At 42.8% G+C, this 27,986-nt stretch overlaps 1 protein-coding gene and 1 long non-coding RNA gene across 5 annotated transcripts in view; one reads left to right on the forward strand and one right to left on the reverse strand.

The window, feature by feature from the left end:
* The first annotated feature begins 239 nt into the window (after positions 1-239).
* STC1 (stanniocalcin 1) lies at positions 240-26,939 on the forward strand. 2 transcript variants are annotated; one of them, XM_039523682.1, is made up of 5 exons: positions 240-396; positions 16,962-17,407; positions 19,549-19,795; positions 20,821-21,032; positions 25,112-26,939. In XM_039523682.1, the coding sequence occupies exons 3-5, from the start codon at positions 19,631-19,633 to the stop codon at positions 25,380-25,382; spliced, it is 648 nt and encodes a 215-aa protein (XP_039379616.1). In that variant the 5' UTR covers positions 240-396; positions 16,962-17,407; positions 19,549-19,630; the 3' UTR covers positions 25,383-26,939. The 2 variants fall into 2 exon arrangements, with proteins under 2 accessions (XP_039379616.1, XP_039379615.1); XM_039523681.1 differs by having other exon boundaries at positions 19,653-19,795.
* LOC120397602 overlaps positions 20,671-27,986 on the reverse strand; it is a 112,868-nt gene continuing 105,552 nt past the window's right edge. For all 3 annotated transcript variants that reach the window (XR_005593888.1, XR_005593887.1, XR_005593889.1), the window contains 5 exons: positions 26,493-27,865; positions 26,333-26,402; positions 24,332-24,389; positions 22,816-22,889; positions 20,671-21,047 (listed from right to left, as the gene is read on the reverse strand). This is a non-coding gene — a long non-coding RNA (uncharacterized LOC120397602). The remainder of the gene's footprint in view (positions 21,048-22,815; positions 22,890-24,331; positions 24,390-26,332; positions 26,403-26,492; positions 27,866-27,986) is intronic.

Consider the following 27,986-nt stretch of genomic DNA (forward strand, 5'->3'; position numbering starts at 1 on the left):
AGCACACTAGTGAGAAGAAGGAGCTCTAGATGAGGGGGCCTAGCCTTGAACTTGGGCTTAATTCCTTGTTCTACTACAGATTTCCTGTGTGAGTGTAGCAGGGTGGCTTGCCCCAGGGGTTGGAGAGCCTGGGGCTTAGCCTACCCTAATTACAGAATGAGCTGCACTTGAGAGGAATCAGGTGCTTCCAACACAGAAAGCCCAGGAAACTGCAGCTATGTCTGTAGCTGCTGCAGGGAGTGAGAGGCTCCTGCAGGGCCCTGATTCAGCAGGGGCAATGCACCAGCTGAGAGGCTGAGGAGAAGGGCAAACTCCAGGCAGGAGGCACTAGGAAGCAGAAAGAGAGTCCCTCAGGGATGAGGGGCTGTGCCCAGCTGGCACTGGCATGAAGACCATGTGAGTCTGTGTTCTGTTTGTTGTTTCAAGCTAGAGGGAACATGAAACTGGGATTGGGGCCTAAAGGGCCAGTGTGCACCTAAGGACTCAATAAATTGGACCCCCCGGAAGGGGATGGTTTGAATTTAGTGAGTTTGTAAGAGGCCCCCAGGAGGGTGCCTGCAAAGTGCCCCAGGCCATGAGGGGGGCTCTGAAAATGGCTACCCCGCTACAGTGACCTGGAACAAATCACTTAGGCCCAGATTCTCTCTCAGATTCTTTCAAAACTGCCTAACTCCAAAGATGCCCAAATCCCCTTGTGCAAAGGTGTCTGAACCCCACAGCTACCAAGCAGCTCAGAGCCCCAGCTTAAGCTAAAGCACCAGATGCCACAAAGCGGGGTTCTCAAACTGGGGACTGTGAGGGGGTGGAAATGTCTGTTTTGCCAGTGGGGCCCAATCCCGTGGGCATGCTCTGAGAATGCCTAAGGCCTCATACCTATCAGACCCATCAGCAGGAGGCCTGGTTGCAGGCTACCAATAGGTGGGAGCACAGCACCAGCCCAAGGGACAGCTGGGGGCACAGGGAAGTGTAGGGTGAGTGTGTGAGAGAGGTCATGAGCATGACCAGAAGAGAGTGACAGATGGATTTGGCTGCTAGGACCCAGGATACCTCAATGGCTGACCTGGCTAAGGTGCCTAACTTCAGGGGAAGCTTTGTGGCTGAGGATTCTGCATGGAGGGAGTCACCTATCTGGTCTGTCAGCCTCTTACATGCCCAAGTCTTTCTCCTGTCTCTGCCCCCTCCTGGCATTTCTTTCCTGGCTAATTCAGGAGACTCCCTTCTCAGCTGGCTGGCTTCTGAGGATCCCTTTCTTAGGCGCCTAATTCTCCCCATGTATGTGGCGCCCAAGTGCCTCGCTTGAGGCTGAGGCTTCCGTCAGGCAGCAGGTCACCATCCTAGGGGTCGTCCATGTAGCAAGCAGCAGCGAGTCTCAGAGCTCAGGTTGACAGGCTCAGGCTCTCATGGCAGCACTGCGCAAACATCGCGGCTCCAGCTGGGTTTCAGAGCCCATGCTGCCGCCTGAGCTGCAGCATCTACCCAGCTATTGTTAGCACTGTGACGCAAGCCCTGTGAGCCCGGATCTGTCCACCCGAGCTCTGAGACTTGCTGCTGTTTGCGGTGTAGGGGTTAGGCATTGCAATGCTCACTAGAACCACACCTAAGTATTTTTGAGGATCGAGGCCTCCATTACCATCTGTAAAATGGGAGTAATAGTACTTACCATAGATAGATATCTAGATAGATAGTGGAAACTCCTGGTACAGACAGGCCAAGCTGCTATTAACACTGGTGCAGCTTACCCCTGTTTGAAATTGAGATAAGCTCCATTGGAGCAAATCATAGCTTTCTTTGAGTACACCAACCTTGTACTGGAGCAGGAGTCAGAATCAGGGCGAATTCCCAGTTCCAACAAGATCTTAGAAAGTTTGTTACAGTCAAGTACTAGAGCAGCAACAATTGTAAATGACCAATTAATTTGTGGCCACACCATTTTTAGGTCCCATCTGATGTAACTGCAGTCTGGAGGCAGATCTTAATTTTAGGACTAGAAAGGGAGCTGTTCTTTCAAAAAATAACAGCTTGGTTGGTGGTGTGTTGTCTGCTGTGCAAACTGATTTCTGCATTCAGCAATGTCTCTATTCTCCCAGGGTTAGCTCAGAAAGAGCCACCAGAGAGTAAATTAGACTTCCAGCTAATCTGAATCATTAATTTCACCTCTCACGGCTTCTCCCCTCACACGCACCCCCTGCTCATTTAATATTCACCCGCAGGCCATGCCAGTGTGTTTGGTGCCCGTGCGGGAAACACGGATATATGAAAACCATACCCTGTAAAACCTGTTTGACACCTATGTTTGTTTATTTTATTTTTAAATGTAAGGTATCAGCTCGAGAGAATGAAGAACTCTACTTACAAACCACAAGCATGGACACGGGTGTTGGGAGTTTTCCCACGTTGCCCCACACCTGATCTGAAGAGATCCCCTTTAGGAAGTTCGTCCCAGGGTTGTACATAAATATAGCGGCTTCCTAGGCAAATGCAGTTTTGATGCCTCTTTTAGAGTCAACTTAGTGGTCACCCTACTCCGATTTATTTCCCTATCCCCTCACCTGGTCTCCCTCTCACCTCTCTGGACTTCTATTTCCCTTTCCTCTTGCTTCTCCTCCCTCCTAGCTTTCTTCCACTCCCCATTGGTAGGGTGGAGAATTTGCCCCTTGTTCAAACAGCCCAGACCTGCAGCTTTTGCTGTGCAGATGGGCTCCTGGGGTGCAGGCTGTGTTAGGAGGAGGGGGTCATTTAGGCTGTTTAGCTGCAGGAGCTTTTTGAGTTCTGGTCTCAAATGCGGCACTTTTACAGTCTGCTTTCCAGCCCCAAACTACCCCATAGTTCAGTCTCTAAGCCCCATTCTGCCCAGCTTAGACTCCTGACAAGATGCCAACTGTTAGCACCAGTTGTGGTTTCTGTGATGTGGATCCCAGTCCACGAGGCACTTGTCTGAGATTCAACAAATCCATTTCATGCGGGCCACTGAATAACTATCAGAGATGGTAATGTACCTTCTGGTCTCTACTGACCTAGGCTGGATTTGAATCGGCAACATAGAAGGTAGAAGGTTCTTAAATCCAATACTAGTCCATGAGCCATTTAGTGCTCCATAATGCTTCTGTTTTGCTTCATTTTACAAACACAGAAACATATCTTACTAAACACAGAAGTGTGCACAGTGGAAGCAAATGTCTTTAGTAGGTGCAGATAGCATTCATACGAGAGACAGGTGAACCTGAAAAGCTTGGATGTAGATCTCATTTTATCCACACTGGACATTTGAAAAGGTTTGGTTAACTTCTTGCTGTGTATTCATCTTCCCTTCCTCTGAAGCTATCTGGTTCCAGACTGGAGTAGAAGTGTGTGACTGTGCCAATGGAGATGGCACTTGCAACATATTCTAGACCTACTGGAACAACATAAAACTGGATATGTCATAAGAGCAATCTCCCTTGGCATCATAGGGCATTTCCATTCCTTGAGGGCTAGAATCTATGAATAAACCTGGAGGGCTAGAAGCTAACCTTGAAACAAAAGTTGCAATGTTCTTGTAATCGCATGAATCCAGGAACTGGGGCCTTAAGGAAAATGTCAAATAAAATGGAGAGTTGGTGAGAGTGCTGTACTTGGGAAATTCCCCAGTTAAATGCAGCAGATTGCAGAGTTCGAACACATATCCAAACAAAACCACCAGCTCTAGTGCCTGATTGGGGGCATGCTGCGAATCCAGACTTGAAGATTGTGGTTTGAGCTTTGTCTCTGTTTGAAGTACCCTTAGCACAGCATTTCTTATTTTAAAATATCTACTCTCACCTGCCCATCACCTCCATGGCCCTCCTCCTGCTGGTGACCTACATTCTTGTCTCTCATCTGGACCAGGGCCTCTCCTGATCGTATACCTGTATAGTCAATGGGCCAGATTCATCCTTGTTATACACTCCCTTTATACCAGCTAGGCTGCTGCAAAGGGACCTTAGGACTGGCAGAATTTCCCACTTCTGGGAATACACCTGGTACAGGAACCAACCTGAACTGTCTCCAGAGCAGCCTTGGGGGCAAGAGGCATTTTGGGCAGAGCAGGGCTGGGTTGGAGGAGAATGGGGGTGGATCAGGGTTGTGAGAAGCATGGTCAGATCACTCCTGCATCCTTGTGTTCTGCTCCCTTTCGGTGGCCCAAAGAAGCCATTATAGCAGAGGCACAATTTAGGGCAGCCCCTGGGCTGCACCAGGAGCCAAACTGGCTCCAATAGCCGCTGATAAGGAGACGTGCTGGCCCCCTGCCCTCAGTCTCTGCATTGGCACAGGGATTAATCTGCTTCCCCGTTTGTGTTCAGTTTTGTTTTTCTAAGCTTAGAAGCCACGTTAAATTATTCAAAGTGCCCCACGGTCCTTTTTCTTGCCAGTTTGCATAAGCAGGTGCTGACATTCACCATGCAAATCAGCCCCGTAAAAGACAATAGACAAATACAGAACTACCCACTAGGCTAATGCAGGGGGAAAGATGCTGGCTTGCCTTTTTGACAAAATCAATCCTTTCTCATTGTTCTGGCTGGGCTATCTAGGTAAGCATCCTCTTATTGGACCACAACCCCAGTGACTATAACCCAGATAACACAACTCCTTGCTGTCCCATTTATTTAGCAATGTTCACAATTGAAAATCCATAGTGACAGATGTGAATGCCATGTGTATTCAAGGATGCAGGCTGGGTGAGGACACGGAACAAAAAGCTCTAGTGCCTGATTCGGATCTTTCTTTATGGTGGTGTAACTCTGGACCAACACTCTTGCGTTCAACACAAGTGCCACACACTTCTGTGGTTTGGTATATTCATTTTTATTTATTATTTGATAAATAGCATCCTGGATTGATGAGTGATGATGTAGGGAACAGCATAAATAAAGTGCATAATTTTTTTGCAGAATCGTTCTTTGTATTACAGTACAGGCTGCAATGGAAATTGGGACTTCATTGTGCAAGGTGCTGTACAAACATATAAATAAGATGGTCTGTGCGCCAAAGGGCTTACAATCTAAGATTCCCTGGAGCTGTGGAAGAGGCACTAGGTCTGACAAACCAGACTGTCTTTGTCCTGTGTTCAAACAGCACCTACCATGATGATTCATAACTTGTGACTCCTAAATACTGTAATGCAAAAAATAATTGTAATACTTCCTTTCTTTGTTGTTGTTTTTTGTTTGTTTGTTATCCTCTCCATTTTTACAGATGGGGGACTAAGGCACAGAGCAATTAAGGCCTAGTTTACACTAGAAAAGTTTTGCTGGTGTAGCTGTACCAACAAACTGATGTAATGTAGACTGATTATACTGGCAAAAATGTGCTTTTGCCAGTATAGCTTATACCAATTCAGTGAACAAAATAAATGATACTAACAAAGCACCTTTTTGTCTGTATAACTGCATCTACACAAGGGTTTTTGCCAACAAAATCACTCCCCTAACAAAAACTGATCTGTTGGCAACTGTTTCTAGCGTAGACCTATCCTAAGTGGCTCGTTCAAGGTTGCGCTGCAAGTCTGTGGCCAAATTGGAAATTGAGTTACAGGGAAGTACTTCTGCCACAAAATGATGCTTCCACACTAGATCTTATAATACAGTAATGTCAAAACTTTCCATCATCAGTGAGTCTCCCAAGTGTTGATTTCTGAAGGAAGCAAGCATCTTCCTTACATATGAGTTTTGTCCTTAACTAAATATGCATCACAACCATTTAAAAATCAATGTTTTTTCTTTACTATTATTGACCCATCCTTTTAAAAAGAAAAATCTTCCTCTCTCCTTCCACTCGCCCCCAGTAATTCACTGTGTTCCCATTGTTCCTTTAAAATAAACTCAAAAAACGTGTATGTAACATTTAAACTGACACCATTCCACTGAATCTGTATTCTTTGTTTCTGATCCTCTCATCAATAAGTAATTGTGTGTTCTATTTTTCATGCTAGTTCCCTACAGGATTTCTAAAATACCATGTGATGACGGCTTTCCATCAAATTATCCTGACAGCTTTTAAAAGTTAAAACTTCCCAGACAAACTAATTCGTAGGTTATAGTGAACACTGTGGTGGATTAGGTGCCTTTTCTTTTTAACATAGTGTTTACTGAGCCAACAGGTCATTGTTTATCCACCTACCTTTAAAATAACAAAGCCCTGAATTATTAATGCCCCCCCCCCACAAAAAAAAAGAAAAAACAGATCAGGAACATTATTTACCATGAGCTACATTCTCTGGGCCTGATTCTCTGCTCCATTAAATAACTTTTTCACAGGCTTTGGGTCACCTCTCTGAATGATAAGTTATTAAAATTAACCACAGCTGGTCAAAGAATTGTACAATGTTTTGATTAGGGCTGGTTGAAATCTTGCCTTTTGTGGGGGGAAACTGGTTTAGGTTTAAAGAACAGGAGTACTTGTGGCACCTTAGGCCTGGTCTACACTATAAGTTTATTTCGAATTTAGCAGCATTACACCAAATTAACGCTGCACCCGTCCACACAACAAAGCCCTTTATTTCGATATAAAGGGCTCGTAATATCGATATCTATACTCCTCTCCGACGAGGGGAGTAGCACTGAAATCGGTATTGCCATTTCGAATTAGGGTTAGTGTGGCTGCAATTCGATGGTATTGGCCTCCGGGACCTATCCCACAGTGCACCATTGTGACCGCTCTGGACAGCAATCTGAACTCAGATGCACTGGCCAGGTAGACAGGAAAAGCCCTGCGAACTTTTGAATTTCATTTCCTGTTTGCCCAGCGTGGAGTGCTGATCAGCACAGATGACCATGCAGTCCCAGAATCAAAAAACAGCTCCAGTTTTGCAGTTTCTCATTGGAGTCTGGTTTTGAAGTGTTTTTTTTTTTTTTGTTGGAGAATTGTGACTTTTAGGTCTGTAATTGAGTGACCAGGGAGGTTGAAGTGTTCTCTGACTGGTTTTTGAATGTTATAATTCTTGACGTCTGATTTGTGTCCATTTATTCTTTTGCGTAGAGACTGCCCAGTTTGGCCAATGTACATGGCAGAGGGGCATTGCTGGCACATGATGGCATATATCACGTTGGTAGATGTGCAGGTGAACGAGCTCCTGATGGTGTGGCTGATGTAATTAGGCCCTATGATGGTGTTCCTTGAATAGATATGTGGATAGAGTTGGCAACAGGCTTTGTTGCAAGGATAGGTTCCTGGGTTAGTGTTTTTGTTGTGTCGTGTGTGGTTGCTGGTGAGTATTTGCTTCAGGTTGGGGGGCTGTCTGTAAGCAAGGACAGGCCTGTCTCCCAAGATCTGTGAGAGTGAGGGATCATCCTTCAGGATAGGTTGTAGATCCTTCATGATGTGCTGGAGAGGTTTTAGTTGGGGGATGAAAAGGATGGCTAGTGGCGTTCTATTACTTTCTTTGTTGGGCCTGTCCTGGAGTAGGTGACTTCTGGGTGCTCTTCTGGCTCTGTCAATCTGTTTCTTCATTTCAGCAGGTGGGTATTGTAGTTTTAAGAACGCTTGATAGAGATCTTGTAGGTGTTTGTCTCTCCTTTTTTGACTTAAAGAGTCGGGGGCTCCTTTTAGAGCACCTGCTCATCAAAAGGGGAGAAAGTGATGCATCAAGGGAGGCGTAGTCCAGCCAGAGAGCTCCCCGCCAGGGGTATAAAGCATGCAAACTACAGCTCCCATGAGGCATTGTAGTGCCACTTTGAAACAAAATATTTAGTTTTTCTGTTTTTCATCAAGATTTTTCTGGGGCGGGAGAGGAGAATGGAATCAATTTCCCCACTAGCTCAAATTTTGAAAAAGAACAGGGTCAGATTTTTCACACAACCTTATTCATCCCAGTTTTCGACTAGCCATAGAAAAAAATAGATTTTTGTTTTAATGGAGAGAAAGGGGATGCATTTTTTCATGACAAATTTCCCCATTTTTCTTCCCCTTCTAAAATTAGTCCATTGAATTGCTCTTCCCTGATGCGGGAGATTCCATTTCAGCATCAAGGTTCTGACCCACAGCTCATTGAAGTCAATGGACCCTATTCTGCCTCCCTAAGCTTCACCCCCAAGTACGACTCCAGTAGCATTCAGGAGGTGTGAAACAGCCACAAGGTCCTGGGGGAGAATTCCTCAGTGCAACATCTTATCCGTGGCTTTGAATGAAATCTGAAGAATTGCTTGAGCCTGGTGTGTCCATTTCGCCTTTCGTATGCACGGTGTAAATCAGTTATATCTACCAGAGCATAGAGCTCTGAGTGACCCTGAGTTATACAAGTTTTGTAAATGAAATAAATATGTTGAAACAAAAAAAAAAAAAAAAGTGTTGCAGAGGGAGACCGCCCCACTCTTAGGCACCAGCATAGGTGTATGTTCCAGGGGGGCAGAAGGGAGCGAAGGCCCATAGCTACAGAGATTCTGGGCTGCAGAGCAATCCGTAGTCTGGCTGAGTACAGCTTCTGTAAATTAAAGCAACCTCCAGGACTGCTTCAGTTTATGCCAGGGGCCTCATTAGCTCTCAGACAGCCCCAGATGCAGGTGGATTAAAGTCACCGTTGCCCCTACTTCCTCTGGGTTGCACCTTCTGTGCTGTGAGGAGCTACACAGAATCTGCCCCAATGGGAGTAGTGTTCCCATTGACTTCAGTGGGCTTTGGCTGCAGCTCTTGTCACCTAATCCAGTGGCTCTCAGCCTTTCCCTTTCAAGAGTCTGATTCGTCTTGGTACCCCCAAGTTTCACCTCACTTAAAAACTATTTGCTTACAAAATCAGACATAAAAATACAAAAGTGTCCCAGCCACACTATTACTGACAAATTGCTGACTTTCTCATTTTTACTGTATAATTATACAATCCATTGGAATATAAATATTGTACTCCCATTTCAGTGTGTAGTATACACAGCAGTATAAACAAGTCATTACCTGTCTGGAATTTTAGTTTGTACCGACTTCGCTAGTGCTTTTTCTGTAGCCTGTTGTAAAGGTAGGCAAATATCTAGATTTGTTGATGTATCGCCTGGAAGGCTCTGCGTACCCCCAGGGGTACGTGTACCCTTGTTGAGAACCACTGGCCTAACCTACCTTCTTTAACAAGACAGTGCATTACTTAAGGCTTGGAAGTTGATGTGCTTGTTCAGGGTGACGTTCTCTGGCTACTGAAGAATCAGGGGGAAAGCACAATTCTCATGTTAAATAATGTTGGTTATCCTACCAGCATGAATATTGAATGTCCGGCCTTAGGGGTGGTAACTTTTTACAGCAAAAATCAAAAATGAAACTTGCAAAATGCATTCCAGTAACTACCAGCTAGAATGGTTTTGAGCGACTTTCTCACGCACGGAGCAGCGAAGCTGTCACGCGACTTCCTATTCAAAAAGCTGCCATGAAACTAAAATGTACTCCTGGGTCTGAGTCCTGCTTGCCTTACTCATGTGAGGTGCTGAGCCGCGAACGCCCTTGTCTCCCAATAAACTGGAGTTGAAGGTAGATGAGCTCTTTGCAGGGTCGTGTCTGCAGTGAATAAAGCAGATTTATGATTCATGAGGCCCCCAGTCCATAGATCTTGCACAGAAATGTTTGGCAGCTTGGGGAAATAGCTGGGTTTATTTTAACCTTTAAGAATGACACCAATTTCACAGCTGTTAATGCTATGTGACTCCTACACTTTCCAATGCAAATTGCACATCCAGGGCTAAAGCATTCAGAGGAGTTGGGTCTGGAGGGAAGAGAAGAATCTCCATATTAATGTGCTGATATCTTTGCTCTGAAGTGTTTAATTTTATGTTTTAGTCAGATTTCCCCGTCTGATTAAGGCAGTTATCTAAATAATTTTTGTTTTAAAAGATTGGTCAGTATCATCAGCTGAGACTTAGAAAAACAGAATGTTTGTTACAAGTCAAGTGAGATTTTGCTGGCCTGGAACAAGGCAAACTGCTGCATATTCATAAGTAGAATAGCCATTGATCAGGGGCCTGATCCAAAGCCTTTTGAAGTCAATGGGAATCTGACTGAAGTCAAGAGAACGATTGATTTCAGTGGACTTTGGTTCAGGCCTGTCAGTGAATATCTAGAGCTGGCTGGAAAAATAAGGGCGGGGAGGGAAGGGGAATGTCTGAACATTTTAAAAGCTTCCCTCTCCATTTTATGTCAAAATTTCAAAATTTCCTAATTTTTCTAACCAAATCTCCCTACCTCCTATTCTACTCCTGTTCACAATGGTGTAAATCCAAAGTAACTCCATTGTAGTCAGTTACTCCTGATTTACAGCTGTGTCACTATGGGCAAAATCTGGCCCTTGTTCTTCATCCACTGCTTAGATAATATTATTCCCTGTCAAATGGGATGGGCTTGCTCATAGAAGCCCAAAGTTTCTTCTCCAACAAAACTCCAGCCTCAAGCAAGGAAACAAAACTGAGTCACCCACCGAGAGTGGAGCAGTTCCCAAGCACAGCAGTCACTGAGCCCAGCACAGGGGGAGATGGGGAGATCCCAGACGTCACTGGCAATCCCTGTGGACCCATCCTTGCTGCAGCCTGTGACCCTGCGCCTTGCCCACTGAGTCCACACCACACTCAGCCTGCGTCTTCCAGGCTCCCTGAGCATACCCAGGAGCAGCTGTAACCACTGTTCACTAGCTCTGCCCCTGCCAATAGTACACACTGTGCATATGGCTGCAGATGCCACTGCATGGAATTGCTAATCAGACAGAGCCTTTTTTCTTCTATGGAACAGATTCTTCTGCCCTTATTCCTGTTGAGTAATATCTGACTCCTTGAATGGGCCCATTGAAATTAACAGTTCTACTCCTGGAGAAAGATGCCGCTTAATGTGCGTAAGGATATCAATACCTGGTCCTATGTTCCCAGTTCCAATCCAGTCCAAGCTAGTCATGTGTGAGGGCTTGGTGCTGACAGCAGTCTGGTCCTGATACAGCAGAGCACTTAAGCACATGAGTATTCCCATTGACTGGATCAAGCCAGAGCGCCTTGCAAGATCGAGACGTGAAAGATGTAAACGTCTGATGGCTTTTAGGCAGCCTCCAGTATGTGAAATACATTTGGTCTTAATCAAAATCCTGTTAAAAGATGTCATTGGGATTTACAACATAGGATTAAAAGTAATACAGTGTTGTTTTGAATGGTTGCTCCTAACAGTGTGTTGTATTGATCAGAAACAAATCAAGCTCAACAGAAATATTCTAAAGTAGACATGTTTTGTTTTGTTTTTTTTAAATTTCCAAACAGTGCAAAATCAATTAATCGCAAGGAAAAGGAACATAAGGAGATCTCTCTTTCGGGTGGTTTAATTTGTTTGTGTGTAAGTAGTACATGCTCCCCATATAACAGTGCTACCCTTTGTTAGACATAAAACAACTGTGTCTGAACCAAATATCTACTGATGGTGACATAGCTACTCCTTATGTAAAATTGCATTGGGTTTTACACTTAAAGCAGAGTTTGGATTAATGGTTTTCTTTATTTTCCTTGGGGTTGTTTTGTATACTCAATATTTTGGGTTTTGTTACCAGTTTTAGGGGCCAAAATCCAGACTCTAGACGCTATGGTAAGGTTCCAAAAACCTCACTGGAAGTTGAAGTGATTTCTATAGCCACCTTCATACTCTTTAGGCCAAACGTCGATGCCTGTTACAAAGAATTAAAAGGGCCTGATTATCTTCTCTCTTAGTACAATTTTACACCAGTATATCACTTCATTGACTTCAGAGGAGCTACTCCTGATTTACACCACTGAGCGTGGTGAATCAGGTCTAGCATCTGGCCCCCAAAGTACATAAAACTAACAGGCAGGCACCACAGCTGGCATAAATTGGTGTCATTCCACTGAAGACCATCAAGCTATGCTGAGTTACACCAGCTCAGGATATGGCCCAATATCTGGTTTCTTAGCTGTGTATCAAGGCTTTTGGACAGTGCAAACTCAGGGCCTGATCCTGCAAAGTCCTGAGCCCCTCGTACAAGGTTCTGAACATCGTTAGGGCTCAGTGGAGTGGAGAGGGCTCTGCACCTGGCAGGAATTGGACCCTAATCTCCTGCTTCTATGTAAGTCTATCCCTTACAGGCAAAGCCATTCATTGTGCCTGGTTTACAACCGTCCCCTTTGCAGTTCCAGCTTGTTGAATGAGCTGTGTGGCTCTTTCAAGTTGTGTCAAACGGCAGAGTTTAAGGAAAGGGTGAAGGGGGGGAGGGAGGCGACAGTGTCACAGCTCCTGAAGGTCTTTTTAAGAAGTTCCATTTGTTTGAAAGACGCTGACGTGCAAGGATTATGTGGGGAACAAATCAGCGGAGCGTTGCTAACTCTTGAGGCAATGCAGTTGCTCACGTCCCTCCGCAGTGGAGCTGATGGAGGGAGCTGGTGGTGTTGGGGAGGTGGGCGGGGGAAGGTGGACCAGGATCATCTTACACAATGGAAGAGAAAAGAGAGCAGCTTCCACTCATCCAACACGAAAGCATCTGAGGAAAAAGGGAGTTGATTGTTCATTTATCCGCCTAGATTTCCTCCCTTTGCTTTTTTCCTTTCCTCCAGGTTTCTACTTGACAATCAACACGATCTTTGGGAACAAATGACTATGTAATAGCAAATGTTAGTCAATTTAACAGGATCTATTGTTGGAGATGAGGTGAAGGGCTGATGCATAAAAAGTTAATCGTGATTTTTTTTATATATATATGCATTATGTCCTGGCTGGAAAAAATAAAACCAATGTTTTGAATAGGACATAAGCCCTCATGCTTCAGGGCATAAACTAACTTCTAATTGAGGTCAGGAAGAAATTTTCCCAATGGGCAGATTGTACCATATTTGCCAACTGCAGAGTTTCTTGTGACTTTCTTTGAAGTGTCCATTACTGGACTAGAGGGACCTTTGGTCTGATCATGGTGTGGGGGGGGGGGGTGTGAGGGGAATATAAACCTTCATGCTTTAAGGCAAAAGATGAGGGAATTAGGAAGAAACTTCCCCTATGGGAAGGTTATTCCACAAAGACCACTTCCTGGTTGTTGCACTTGTCCTGAATCATCCACAACCAGCCATAGGTGCTGGAACTAGGGGTGCTTCCACACCTCCTGGCTTAAGGTGTTTTCCATTATATACAGGGTTTCGCAGTTTGGTTCAATGGTTGCCAGTACCCCCTCTATAAAAATTGCTCCAGAACCTCTGCAACCAGCGTTTGTCAGAGACAGGACGCTGCACTAAATGGACCACTCGTGTATTCCTAGTCTAGCAATTCCTAATGTCATCTTTTTTTTTTTTTCTTATTTAGAACTTTTATACAAAATTATAAGCCATGTCTGTGTTCCAGAGCCATAAGTAGTATGATGATTTCAAGAGAAAGGACAGGAGGGTGTTTTCATCATGTGTTGGTATGATATGCATGGTGGCCATTTACTATCTGATATGTCTCTCAGTGAACTAAGGAGTATTCCTGAATCATACCTCCAAAGGAGCATCTTGCACATGACTCCCCAAGACTAGTCTCAGATTTGACACTGAATCATTGTGTGGCCTCAAGGAACTCACTGAATCTCTCCTTGCCTCAGTTTCCCCATCTTTAAAACCGGGGTGATAATATCTGTCTCTTTTGAGGTTTAATTAAATGTTTGTAAAATGCTCTGAGTGCTTAACGTGTGCATGTGAGTTGATCCAATGCCCCATGATAGCCAGAGAGATTAAATTGTAACCACATCTATTTCTATTACAATATTCAGCCGCCTCCTTTCAATCACCTTTTGTAAATATTTGTTGTAATAGCTGGCTATTACCGCGCTTCCTTTAGAAATATCTGACTAGTGTTGCTGTTAATACCTGCCAGCATCACTGCACATAGGGCCTTTTCCAAAGCCCACTGAAGTCAGACCTCTAGTAACTGTAACAGAAGTAATAATTCATTTTTTAAAAATGTACAGAATCTTACCAATCTGACCAGTTTACCATTTCCCCATAGTCATTCATAGAAAGGGCTCTAAATGTGTGTGTGGGGGGGGGAGGAGTTGATTTTGGTTTTGCAAACTTCTGCAGTAAATTGAAGCATTCAAAACTTGGCATAAAAACTGACCTTAGTTGTCAGGGAGACAAAAATTCAGATTTGGAATTTGAAATTCAACGTTTAGGAAAATTTGCCCATCAAATAGGAACTAGATAGAGTGGTGATTCAGCTCCCTTTGAAGTAAATGCCAAGGTTCCCTTTGATTTGATCAGAATCAAGCCCCATGGATCATTTTCACTTGCAAACTGGACTGGTCCTATTTTTTCTAGGTGGAGAAACCCACAGTGTTTTTTCAGGGTTGTTGGGTTTTTTTAATGAAATTGGCGCAGTTTCACAAAACTGAGATGAAACACAAAACCCCTCTGTTTCAACATTTCTGAATGTTTTCTGAACATCTGGTACGGCTGTAATTCTAACCCCCACAAGGCAGGAGTGCAGCCCAGGGCCTGATCCTATTCCAATGGAAGTTGATAGCAAGTTTACCAATGAGAACAGGATTTTGCTGCAAGGCCCCTATCTTTCAGCTGCCTCTGTGGGTACATTGACACTGCAAATTAAAGTGTAATTGTAGCATGGTTAGACAGACCCATGCTAACCTCAGTCCACTGCTATTGTTACCTGCATTAGCCGAAGACAGGATGGCACAGGCTTAGTTCCCCCAGTTTGACCCTACTGGGAACTCTGAGTACATATTCAGGTTGCTAGTCTGAGTTGGGTCCTGCTATTGCTATCTGTGCTAGCTAAATTAAAGCTACTGTGGCTATGTCTACCATGCAATAATTACGTCTTAATTTGTGGTGTAGATGTCTCCTGTACCTCCCTATGGAGAGGCTCCATTAAACTCAGTGGGATGCAGCAATATGCCTTTGAAGAGACACTTGCAGAACCAAAACAGCCCCATCTTCTTCACTGCTGCGTCATTCCCTATCCTTGGTATGAGAGGAAGGATTGAGATCATGGCACTGGACTGGGATTCAGGACATCTGGGGCCTATTTTCTGGTCTGCCACAGACTCCATGTATTACCAGTCAACTCAGTCCCTTTCTACGCACAAACTTAGTGGTTTAATGAAAGAGGTGTTTTTAAAACTGATTTAGTTACATTGGTACAAACCCCACTTATTTCTGTTTCATGAAGGGTTTACTTCAATTTTGTTTCTTACTTAATTAAATATAAACTAAACTAAGTCACTGCTAAGCAAAATTAGGGTGTCTTTATAGGCTTTTGGGCTGTTTTAACTAAATCAGCTTTTAAACCAATTTTTCAAGTAAACGGGTGCAATCTTTTCATGCTGGCAAACTCCTAGTCTCTCTCTTGCTACAGTTCTACATCTTGTAAAATGGAGACAATACTTTCCTTCCCCAAAGAAGCATTGTCAGGATAAATCTATTCATGTCTGTGAGGTGTTCTGAGATCCACGGAATAGCTGCGTTCCCATCCCTCTGATGAATGATGCTTGGTATCTAGTTCTATTTTTTTCCTGAAATGCAGAAATCAGATTTTTTTAGAAACCCATAAATCTTTCTTCCCCACACCCCTTCCTACCCTGAGGGTCCAGATCTAGGGCCAGCATTGTTTGCTTGTAGACCCCCTTAAAACCCTTTACACTGTCAGAGTGCTGTAAAGGGGCCCTGGGGCATAAGAACCAGGCCTGCAGTGTCTTAAACATCCATTTGCTTTTTAAAAACAAAACTTAAAAAATGTTTTTCCTCCTCAGGTCATGAATTTGTCAGGTTTAAAACCAGCCACAACAACAACAACAACAAAGCAAAATGATCAAGCTTGTTCCTGTTCTATCATCCAAAAAAAGTTTATGATGAAGTGTCAGGCATGAATACCCAGTTTATTAAAACAAAGTCAGCAAATGTTTGTTTATGGGAAAAGGGGCACGGGGGGGAGAGAGAGGACGTGCTGTTGTGAGCATAGGTCGAAGCACGTACTGTGGTTATGCACGGGTGTGTATCAATATGCGTATTTGCGTGTTGGAGGGTTTAGGGCAGGGGTCGGCAGCCTTTCAGAGGCGGTGTGCCAAGTCTTCATTTATTCACTCTAACTGAAGGTTTCGCGTGCCGGTAATACATTTTAACCTTTTTAGAGGGTCTCTTTCTATAAGTCTATAATATATAACTAAACTATTGTTGTATGTAAAGTAAAGAAGGTTTTAAAAATGTTTAAGAAGCTTCATTTAAAATTAAATTAAAATGCAGAGCCCCCTGGACCGGAGGCCAGGACCTGGGCAGTGTGTGTGCCACTGAAAATCAGCTCGCGTGCCGCAGGTTGCCTACCCCTGGTTTAGGGACTGTATGTATGGTCTGTTTGTATAATGTTTGGGGCCGGGGGGGTGAGATGTGTGCATATTTGCATGTGATTGTGCATGAACTCTGTGTGTATTGCATATTTGAGGGAGGGGGGAGTATATATGCACCATGTATATAATCCATGTATGCATAGATTGGGGCCGTTATTTGTGTGCATGGCTGTATTGACTGTATGCAACCTATGTGGCAAATATTCATTGTGTGTAATACATGAAAATGCCTCTGCTTTAATTAGCTGATCCACTTATTTATAGATGATAGACTATAATATCAGTATCAGAGGGGTAGCCTGTAGTTAGTCTGAATCTGTAAAAGCAGCAAAGAGTCCTGTGGCACCTTATAGACTAACAGACGTATTGGAGCATGAGCTTTCGTGGGTGAATACCCACTTTGTCAGATGCAGGTATTCACCCACGAAAGCTCATGCTCCAATACGTCTGTTAGTCTATAAGGTGCCACAAGACACTCTGCTGCTATAATATCAGTATTTTCCTGCAGTAGCTACTAAGTTACTTTTTAAAAAGCAGGTGATCTTGGGAAAGATTTAGGGTTGTCATGCAATTTCCTTGAGCAAAATTAATCACAGGAAGTTTTTTGTGTTTTGTTTTGTTTTTTCCCCTGGCTTCTGTGAAGATTAACTTTTTTTTTATTATTATTGTTTGGCAGGTCCTTTTAATTGGCTGGAAAATATTCTTCCTGTGAAGTTCCAGTGCTCTGGTGCTTGAATGAGCACAGCATCCCATTGGCTGCCTATACCACCTCCTGATTGGCTCCAGATCCTGGAGGGGGGATAGATAAGGCCGGCTATAAAAGCCCTAAGCTTTGCTCTTGGTCCCCCAGTGAGCAGGAGCTAGGGGTATAAGCGGAGCAAGGCTGCAGCAGTACCAAGTCCTTGACAGACTCCTTTCTCTGTGAGTGTATCCAGATCCGCATCTTTGCTGAAGCCGAAGAAAGAGGAGACACTCAGAAAAACTTAGCGGAAACTTGTCAGAGAATGCTCCAAAAGTCAGTTATTCTCCTGCTGCTGGTGATCAGTGCTTCTGCATCTTATGAAGCCGAACAGAATGACTCTGTGAGCCCCAGGAAAACCAGGGTTGCAGCACAGAATTCAGGTAACACCCCCTCAAAGAGGGCTTTAGAACCTAGAGCCCTGATGTATTTAAACTGTTGCAAATGTCTCTGCTGCTAATCTTTGCTATAGGCTGTCCTTTCATGGCTGTTAGCAATAAATTATGTAAGCAAAATTTCCTAGGAAACTGATTCTGTGTAATATCGATGCATAGCTAAAGGAAATAATCACATTTCAGGAGATGGTTTATAAACCAGCATGTAATCTGCAACGTGTGTGTGTGTGTATGTATATATATATATATATATTTTTTTCCAGATATTAAACGAGTTACATGCACTTTTTTCATGCTGATTGAATTTTTTTCCCCTGTCATAAATACACTTTAATGTTAAATCCCTTGCTTATTAGCAAGTTAAAGCTCCTTCTGCTAAATATCTCTGTGTGTTCAAGGGGGGGGGAACAAGATTTTTTTCTAATACCACTTCAGAGAATGTAATCTAAACATGTGTCCACTGTTAACATGTAGTCTTAATTGCCTATATTGGTCAGAATGGTAACATGACAATATGATAAACACACTTACCTAACTAGCCTTTACAATAGATGAGGAATAACTAGCAAGTCATCACTGAACGATTCTAGTTCGTGTGCTGTAGGTGTCCAGATGAACTGAGCACATTTTATGTTCTCTTGAGCAATAGAAAAATAAAAATCTGTCTTAAAAATATAAGGTAAAGACAGTGGGGAGGGATCCTCTAATTTGGAGCTCATTAAGAGCTGTTTTATTTTAGATCTGCAGGGCTTTGCAGTACTATATGAGGGTGTTTGCTCAATTTCCTTTTGTATTTGGTTGCTATAGAAACATAAGAGATCTCTCTAGTCCACTGTGCCTAAAACAATAAAACCCTAATGCATATTAAACCTGCTGAAAGCAAGGTTATAATCGGAACCTATCAAAACATAATTATGAAAACAACTTGAGATGGCCAGGGGTGAATTAGGAATAGGATAATATCACATCTTTCTCTCCAGGTGTGTAAGTGGTATTGGAGCACAGGGGCTGCATTTCTTTTTCCCTCGAAAGATAGCAGTTGTAACAGACCCCTCTTTAGATTAAGAGCTAGTTTTTGGTACAGGTTTTCCTCTACTACTCTGCATATATCCTCCCATCACAGACATCTAATATCTTGATTTGAGACTCCAGGTTCACTCTCTTCCCTGAAGAATGTCAGTAACAAGATCTCACAAAAAGTAATGACTGACCTGCACAGGGACATAATTGGACAGACATTCAGCTTACTAGAAAAGGTTAATACCTGTTAACTTTAGGGCAGTAATCTAGTAATACACTTGGCTCATAGTTTCAATGCACCCTATATCATTTTTTAATACGGAGAAATTTTATGTTCTGTTGGTGTCTGTGTGAATTATTTTAATTACACATTGATTGTCATTAGTTTAACTCTCTGGATCAAATGTTTATTCTGTCTTCATGAAAACCTTTATCAGAGCTCTGCTCTGCTTATGAAGACCTGGGTCCCATATTAATATGTAGCAAGTAATCAGGGACTATCTATGCTGCAGTTGGACTAAAACTTTCTCCTTCCTAGCATGAGAAAGTACTCTCAACACTAGTCAAAGCTTTTCTCCCTTCAAAATAGCCACAAGAATGAAAATGAAGTTATCACACTGGTTTATTTTATTTTATGTTAGGCTAGGGTCCCTGTGCACTATTGATTCCATTTTTCTCTTTCAGCCATTATATATGATCTAGATATTGTCAATTCATCGTGACTGCCTTTCAGACTAATAAACTATTGGAGCTCCAGGGCTTTTAGCAGTATCCCAAACATGCATAATCTCCACTAGTGTTTCTCCTTCATCTGTGCCTCAGATGGACTGACTTTACATTAAGTGGGCTCTGCACAACCTTTAAATAAAAAAGGTGTAAATTCAATATTGACCTGAGGCATTATTACTTCCACTTTAAGTGAAACGGACCAAGAGGAAACATTTTTAATTTGTACGGGTCTAGGACATGCGACTGTTGGAACAGAACACAGATCTAAGTTTTGCTGGTGGCTTATTTCATGACTTCAGTTAATAACATGCCTGACATGTACCTCTTGCTTTTAATTCCTTCCCCCCCGCCCCCCCCCCCCCAAAATTCCTGTGACACAGGACTATGTCTACAAGAGTCTTCTGCAACTTAATCATTGGTGCCATGCTTTGTGCTCTCAGATGAAGGGGGAAGCATTGTGTAATGTCCTATGCCTGTCTTCCAGCTGAAGTGGTTCGCTGTTTAAATAGTGCCCTCCAGGTGGGTTGCGGTGCATTTGCCTGCCTGGAGAACTCTACTTGTGACACGGATGGAATGTACGACATCTGCAAGTCCTTCCTCTACAGCGCTGCTAAATTTGACACTCAGGTACAGTACCAGGCTAACCTCTTTTTCCTTTACACCCTGATTCAGCAAAATGCTTGCTTAATCCCCGTAGCACTCAAATGCTTGCTTAATCCCCGTAGCACTCAAATGCTTGGAATGGAGATTTTAATAGGACCTGATCCTGCATTCTGTAGAGGCCACCTATAGTTCCTAATGGGCCTTGCTACTACTTAGATGCACTTGTGGGAACCAGGACTTTGCTTTTTTGGCCACAAATCTATTCTTCAGGGAGATTTTCCACATAGTGTGTGCTGTGTGTGAGGACTTGGCAGAGGCCGTCTTGTGGGGCAGAGCGCTAAATTTCCTCTTCAAGAGGAAATATAAACGTTCTTCTAACAAAGTCACTCTTCTGACTGTGTAACCTGGCACGGATGTGTGATTTGAATTGGAAGTCTGCAGCCCTGGGATTGCAAAACCAGATCAGCCTGACTCTCTGGAGCTGCAGATTTTTTTTTTTTTCCTTTTCACACGGAATAGCTAGAGAAAGGAACGTTTACCATCATCTATGAAGTGGGCATAATAACCATCTCTTCCAATAGGGGCGGGTGACACTGTTTGGAAGATCTCAAGGTGCCTTAAACTGAAACACACCACATCAGGATGTGAGCCTCAACACCTGCTTAATGGTTGGGGCACTCAGCGATATTGCATATATAGGGGCCAATCCTGTAAGGTGCTATCACACAGCTGTGCCACTAGCATTTGAGGCCATTTTGATGCTGTTGCTTAGACTGGGAAGCTCTCTGGAACAGGGAGTAAGTATTGTGTTTGCCCAGTACAATTGGGACCTTAATCCTGAGGGGGAACATTGGGCATTAATCAATATTTAGGAATACAAGCCAGTGGAACACAATGCCTTGACTGTAAATGGGTTTCTTTATTGCTGAGTAAGCTTTTGACACAGCAAGGATACCCTGCTTTTGCTAATTGCTGCTATTTATGTGTTAACATTTTGTGAACAACTTATGCAGTTGCACATTAAGATGAGGCTACTTCTAAATTTGCAGGGAAAAGCCTTTGTGAAAGAGAGCCTGAAATGCATTGCAAACGGAGTTACGTCCAAGGTTTTCCTTGCCATTCGGAGGTGCTCCACTTTCCAAAGAATGATCTCGGAGGTGCAGGAGGAATGTTACAGCAAACTGGACATGTGTAGCATTGCAAAGCGTAATCCTGAAGCAATCACTGAAGTTGTCCAGTTTCCAAATCACTTCTCAAACAGGTATGTGGATGTTTCCTTATGTGAAACATTACAAGAACACAAAATGAAGCACATTTAAAGGGATGTTCTCAACCTGAGTCTACTTATTTAATTTTTACATGTTCCAGATACAGCTTACTTTAAATAGTACTTCCTGGCCTTTTAAAATTCTGTGAATCAGATTTTTTTTCTGATTCCCCTGCTCATGTTTATAAAGTTCTGTACATTACGGGGAAAACAGTGAAACTAGCTAGACAAAGAGCTCTGAAAGGCACAAAGTAAACTTAAAGCTGAGAATTCTTTGGTTAACTTTTGTTATACTTAGCAGACATGTTACTTCTAGCGATGGATGGTAGATACATTTTCAGACATATAGTTGAGTGTCTCTTAGTGAATATTGCAGCTTAATTTCCTCCCAAGGCAACTCCACTGAAACAGTCTCATTCTGTGTTTAATATAAATAACTAAGAATACTTTAAAGGGGGCACTAGCTAATTAGCTCTTCCATGACTTTGTTGTCATGACCCATTAGGTTGTGGGATTCTGAGCATTCCCTACTCCCAGCCGCCTGATAAAACAGAAGGTTATGGTCCTCGCTAGAACCAGGGACGGCTCTAGGAATTCTGCTGCCCCAAGCACAGCAGGCGGACTCCCGCAGGCATGCCATGGGACCAGCGGACCCTCTGCAGGCAAGCCGCCAAGGGCAGCCTGCCTGCTGCCCTCATGGCGCTGGCAGAGCGCCCCCTGCGGCTTGGCGTGCTGGGGCCTGGAGCCACCCCTGGTTAGAACCAGGCAGGGTAAAGCTAGTGTGGGTATGTCTTCAGTGTAGACGTACGCTTTAGGTTTTTGCAATGTTATAATTATTTTGGCGGGGGGGTTACTGATATAGTTATACTAGTACAAGCCCTAGTGTGGATACAGTTACCCCCAATATAAGGGTGCCTTATATTGGGGATAACTCATTCCCTTTCTTATATAGGAGTAAGCTATAAACACCTGTATAACTGCATCTACCCCTGGGTGGGGGTGTTGTACCACATAACTATACTGCTACAAGCATACGTAGACAAGCCCTTCATTTTATAATCTCTTGGCTATAAATGTTTGACTTGCACCCATGAAGAGCTCAGGTGAGTTGACACTCTCTACATCTTGTGTGGACACTTACACTGAGAGTGTGTGTGTGTGCGCGTAGACACACTAGCACTCTGAAATGGTAGAACAGGTTAAGTCAAGGTGCAAAGCCGTGGAGAATCAAGCCCTCCAGCAGGGTTGCTGTTCCTTAAGACACACGACTTGGGCTAAAACGTGGTAAAGGAAACGACTCCGCACACAGCCTTGGACAAGCGGTGAAGCAAAAGGATATTGTAACATGTTGAGTAACAAAAGAAGCAGGATTTCCCAGCTAATAGTTTACACTAAGTTCGCCTAAAGCATCCTGCTTTCCCAGCCCAAGTCCCAACATAGACACAAAATAAGAATGTGCCAGTTGGCACGGAATTCCAACAGGAAGTAGTTAAAGGGTCATGCAGCTTCCTGTGATTTAATCTTAAGTCAGTAGCCGTGAAGGAGGAAGGCCCTTCTGCCTCTGGACATGCTGTAACTACTGAAATTAAAATCCATTTTTTTTAGTAATCCTTTTAAAAAAACAGATTGTATTTCTATCCACTAATTTTGAGTGCTGGAGAGATTAGTTAAGGCATGGAATAGGGTGTAGGCAAGGGAATAGAATCTGAAAGTTCATTTGATGATAAACACAAGATCATCATCATCCACTAGAACCTCTTCTGCAAAGGATACTAACCTGAGCAAAACCTGACACTAGGAAGAAGAGAGGTTTCACTAGGCAGTTCCCAATCACTAGCTTCTGTGATGCATCTGCAGCAACATAGAATAAAATAGACAACATTCTGTCATCCTTTATATGATGGGTAAAGGATCAATAAAGGTGTTCATAAATGGCCACTGAGTTGTCTGAATCCAAAAAGTCTAACTTATCTAACATTAGGGTTTTTCTATAACCTCACAGGTGGTTACAAGTACAGCAGGAAACTAGAGCTGTGCAACTAATGGATATTTTTGGTTCTCTGAAAATTCACCCCTCAAAAAATTATTTTGGTTCAACCTGAAAATGAAATTTTTCAAAATCTTTGCATCATCATAAGACTTTTTTAAATAACTTTTTAATGTGCCAATCAGATTAAGTGGGGTTTTGTTTTTTTTAATTTATTATTATTTTTTAATAAAATTGAAGGAAACTTTGAAACAAAAATGTTTAAACTTTTTCTGAATTTTTGTTTTGTATCAAAAAACAAATTTAGTCATCTCAACATGAATTTACGAAATGTTTTGAAGTTGCCAAATATGCACTTTTCTCCACGAGGAAAAAAAAGTCCATCCAGCTCTACCTATAAACATAGTACTTTGCTTATGACCTCTAACCTTTTGTAAATGTAAACTTCATAGACAGTGTCACCCAGAACTCCCTAATGGGATCTTCTGAGTTAATGTTAGTACCTTACTCCAAACTCTCAGGCCTTTCACTTCACGCTACAGTTATAGCAGAAATAGCAATGTGCCCTGACCTATAGCAGTTGAGGAAGAAGCCTGAGGTAACATCTGTGAGAAGAGCACTGTCTCTTTTTCCTCTTCTCTACCCTATGGCCTTCTATCCTGCCCACATCCTCCTTAGATGTGGTAATATGCTCCCCATTATCTTCCTGGCCAGTAGCCCCCAGGACTTCTGATACTGCTACACTTCCTTCCAATTTGTTCTCTAGGACATCAATATGATTGCCCTGCACCCTTAAGTCCCCTTAAGCAGACAGGGCAAACCTGAACAAGTGATAGACAGAGAGAGAGAGAGAGAGCTGTGTTGATTCTTCCTGAGTCCCATGGAGGAGAATTCTTTTGAGCACTGTTCTTTCTCTGCTTGACTCAAACAGAGATGGGGAAACAGATCAGCACAAATTCCTGGCTCTCTCCCATAAACAGGAGAGCAAGGAAAGCATACGCTCAGGGCCTTGTGCTAAAATAAAATTCCACAGTAAAGGGTAGAAACTGCAGTCACAGGCCCTGATTAAATTAACCAACTTTCTCATCTTCAGCATGTTACTGCTGGGTGTAAATCCTAAAAAAAAAATTCATCCCGTTAGGAATGCCTGCATTTGTCAGGCTATTAAACCTACATTGTCCTAGTTTTCTTCTTCAACTCTTTCTAAAGACTACATAGAAGGGGGGAAAGGGTTGGTGTCCAATCTCCATAGAAGAGTCCTAAGCAGCAAATAGAAATTCAGATGCCTTTATAGGAGTGTACATACCACATCAGACCAATGGTCCATCTAGTCCAATATCCTGTGCAACAGTGCTCAGAGGAAGCTGCAAAAAAAGCCATAAGGCAAACAGTTAGGGAATAACTTTTGCATAGGGGAATTTCTACTCTGGGGCGCATAAGGGTCTATAGCTTCCAAAACTTACTTCTGTCTATTATCATATGGTCCAGCATGTGCTCAAATCTATTTTGAGCTGATGGTCTTGATATTACACTTGTTTGTGGGGATGAAATAAGGCAGTTTACAATTTTGATGGTTCTTTACTAGTGAATTTAAATCCTGATAAAGATGAGACCTTCTTGATACCTTTGCTCCTAGTGCAACACCGACTTGCCAAAAAAATCAGAGTATCATTTACTAATTAGAACTGAAATTTGTGCATTTAACTAGTCCTTGCTGTGCTCCTGTTAACTAAAACTAGAAGTTTGTTCCAGAAACATATGTACTGTAACTCCATGAATCAAAGATGGAGATGCATATCTCTGGGATAGAGAGCAATCTATGTAAGTTGATGCAAATATTATAACTTGCGCATTTGCTGTGAAACTCTTACAGAGCAGGACCTGGGACCACCCCCTCTTGCAGTAATAGCTTACAATTTCAGCATGGGCCTCAATACACCACAAAAACCAACCCTGACAATTCCAGTTCTCTCTCAGCAGCACAACTTTTCTGGAGTAGTCTCTTTCAAACTGATTTGCTCTAGCTTGGGATTAACACTCTCTCCTGTGCTACCACCTCAGTAACTGTCTTGGTTCATTTATCCAGGTATTACAACAAGCTCGTGAGAAGTTTATTGGAATGTGATGAAGAGACTGTCAGCACCATCAAAGACAGCTTGATGGAGAAGATAGGACCCAACATGGCCAGCCTCTTCCATCTGCTGCAAACAGATCACTGCTCTCAAACGCACCCCAGGGCAGACTTCAACAGGCGACGTATCATTGAGCCTCAAAAGCTAAAAATCTATTTCAGGAACCTCCGAGGTGAGGGGTCTATTCCATCCCATGTGAAACGTACCTCTTCAGAAAGTGCATAATTCTTTAGGGGAGAGAGAATGGGTGTGTAAGGGATCTAAGCACTACCAATATAGAAGCCTCTTTTTCTAGAAGAGTTAATACACCCATCCAAATGTACTGTAGGCTGATTTTAATAACAATTAGAAACTGGTTTTAGATTTAGTTCATATTTTCTATCCCTCTCAAACCAATTTGCATGGAACTAGGCTTCTGTGTTCAATGTCCCAGCTTTCTGCCTTTGAAATTTCTCCATCTCTCTTCTCTTCCCCACCAAAACAAAAGGAAAATCATAAACCTAGGCTTTTACAACAGTCAGTTCTTCAGAAGACACCAAATTATCAATGAACTGTAGCTCAAACACCCTTGCTGTTTGAAACCAACTCAAATAGTTTAACCTTATTAATAGTATGAGGCTGGTAGGTGGTGATAGCTTTTAATGGATCTATCCTAAAGATATCAATGGAATTTGTGTTATGAATCTGTGCTGGCCATGGACGAATATGAATGTCGTGTTTGGATTCTTGGTCTCAGTGACATACAGTCTTAATCCTCTGTCATAAAACTCCCTTGCCCAGTTAATCTACCACAATCAGGTCTAGCACTCCTGAAACGTGGAGGACTGTTTGTTTAGTATTGCCCTGCATCTCAGTGCAAAAACTACTAGCAAACCAAACTAGTTGCACTGTGGACAGCATGAGGCGTAAGACCATGTGGTGAAAGCAGATTTTAAGTTGGTCAGTCTTTGCATTGGTTTGAAAACCCCAGCATCTTTATGTACTGTATCTAACTGTTAAAAGCTTTAAAAGAATCCTTAACAAAACTGTCTTAAAACTAGAGTATTAAAGGTCTTGCGCTAACTGTGGTATACAGAGTTTAAAAATCGGTCATGTACTGTACATAAATTCCAGAAGAGTCTGCTTAAAAGAAGCAGAATATAATAATTCTATTGCATATAAATTTAGTTTTGTACCTTAGCTTTATTTTTCCCCCTGGAAACAGTATCTCTATCATGTTCAAAAGTACACATTCCTCACGGTGGCCTTTTTTATAATGAAAGAGAGAGAAATTGTTGCATCATGTATTAGAATTGGACCAGGTAAAAGAACTGGTGGGGAGCTATTCATACTCACCGATCAGCTGGATTCTGACTGCCCAAGCTATCTTCAGGGGTTACCATGGTACTTAGCTTGCATCCAAGGCAGGAGTACTGTTAAAAAGCTAATCTGGGAATTGTCAAAATGGCTGACAGAACAACTCTTAAATATCACAGCTGCAGACTTCAGAAGGGTCACTTCTGAGGCACGACATGGAAAATAGAGCCATGTTTAGTATGCCTAAAGGTAGCTGGCAATCCAAAAAAATGAAACTCCTCAAATCCAAACACATGCATCACTGTGCCTGTTGCGAGGCACTTGAAATGCACGGCCTGCAAGCCTGCATTTCCTACTATGCTCTTCTGTAAAAGAGGCTCTGAACTGAGGCTTACAAGTTGATTTTTTTTTTTTTGCACTCCTAGCTGAAGGCTAGAGCAGCTTTTCTGAACAGTAGTCTGTCTTGGGTTCTGTACGCCAAAAAAAGCAACCTTGTGTTGTGTCATGTGAGCGGCGGGGCTGATTCCACACGCACATTCCAAAAATCTACCCAGTTAGAAACTACTTCTGGTGGGTGGCTGACTCTGGTTCGTAGTTAAGAAGCTAATCAAGTTCTGTAAAAGGCTAACAGGAGGGACATCTCTTTTTGCAAAATATAAAGCAATAGAACTTTTTAACCACAAAGCCTTTAAACAATGACTTGCTGCTAATATATTAAAACCAGATGCAGTGGCAGCATTTCCAGAATTGCTGTCTTCATTAAATGTAGCCCAAAAGTGCTGTCGTAAAATTGTAAGCTGCAAAAAAGGTTGCTGACAGTGATTATATATATATATATATACACACACACACACACACACACTGAATTATGCAGTCCCATTCAAGCTAGGTGCAACATTGTAGTTCATTCTTAACACTAATCAGGTATACTGGAATCCAATCGTGCAAGGCGCTGAATGCTTTCCAGTGGGAATTACAGGTGCTCAAGTAGCAAGGGCTTGATTTTTACCAGGTGCAGGTGCTCAGCACTTTGTGAGAGGTACTTTTCGAGATGCACCATTAGGAAAGGGACATTAGAACAGGAAGTTCACCGGAGTTTGGGTATCAAGTACACTACACAGTGGCGTGTCTACACTGGGGATTTGCTCCAGTTAAAGCTACTAGTATAGCTGCCCTGGAGCTGTGGTCCCTTTACATACCTAGTGCAAAGCAGCTATTTCAACCAGTAAAACTCACCTTGTGAAGCAGGTAGAACACTTTCCCTCAGAACATGTTGTTGTTGTTGTTGTTGGAAAATGGCTTGACAACTTTTTCCAACTATTTGTATAAACGCTGCTTAGGTTTTCATGGTTTTTTCCGAAGGCTATTTTAAATGCCCAACATTTTGAATGTTAAGTGGAAACTCTTTTTGGCTGTCAAAAAAAAAAAAAGTTTGGTTTTTCAATCAGATCCCCAAAAGTATAAAACATTTCCAATCAATTCTATCAATTTTTTCACCTGGGGAGGACAGGGGGGTGTCCTTTCCTGAGCAAC

This window comes from Mauremys reevesii, linkage group 2, assembly GCF_016161935.1.
Source record: "Mauremys reevesii isolate NIE-2019 linkage group 2, ASM1616193v1, whole genome shotgun sequence".
Classification (NCBI taxonomy): domain Eukaryota; kingdom Metazoa; phylum Chordata; order Testudines; family Geoemydidae; genus Mauremys; species Mauremys reevesii.

What these genes read in the sequence shown, in the direction of transcription:
- STC1 (XM_039523681.1), top strand. Translation starts at nt 17,290, where the DNA reads ATGCTCCAAAAGTCAGTTATTCTCCTGCTGCTGGTGATCAGTGCTTCT. An exon ending in GGTTGCAGCACAGAATTCAG is followed by an intron (nt 17,408 to 19,652) that starts GTAACACCCCCT and finishes CCTGTCTTCCAG; the next exon opens with CTGAAGTGGTTCGCTGTTTA. An exon ending in CCAAATCACTTCTCAAACAG is followed by an intron (nt 21,033 to 25,111) that starts GTATGTGGATGT and finishes TCATTTATCCAG; the next exon opens with GTATTACAACAAGCTCGTGA.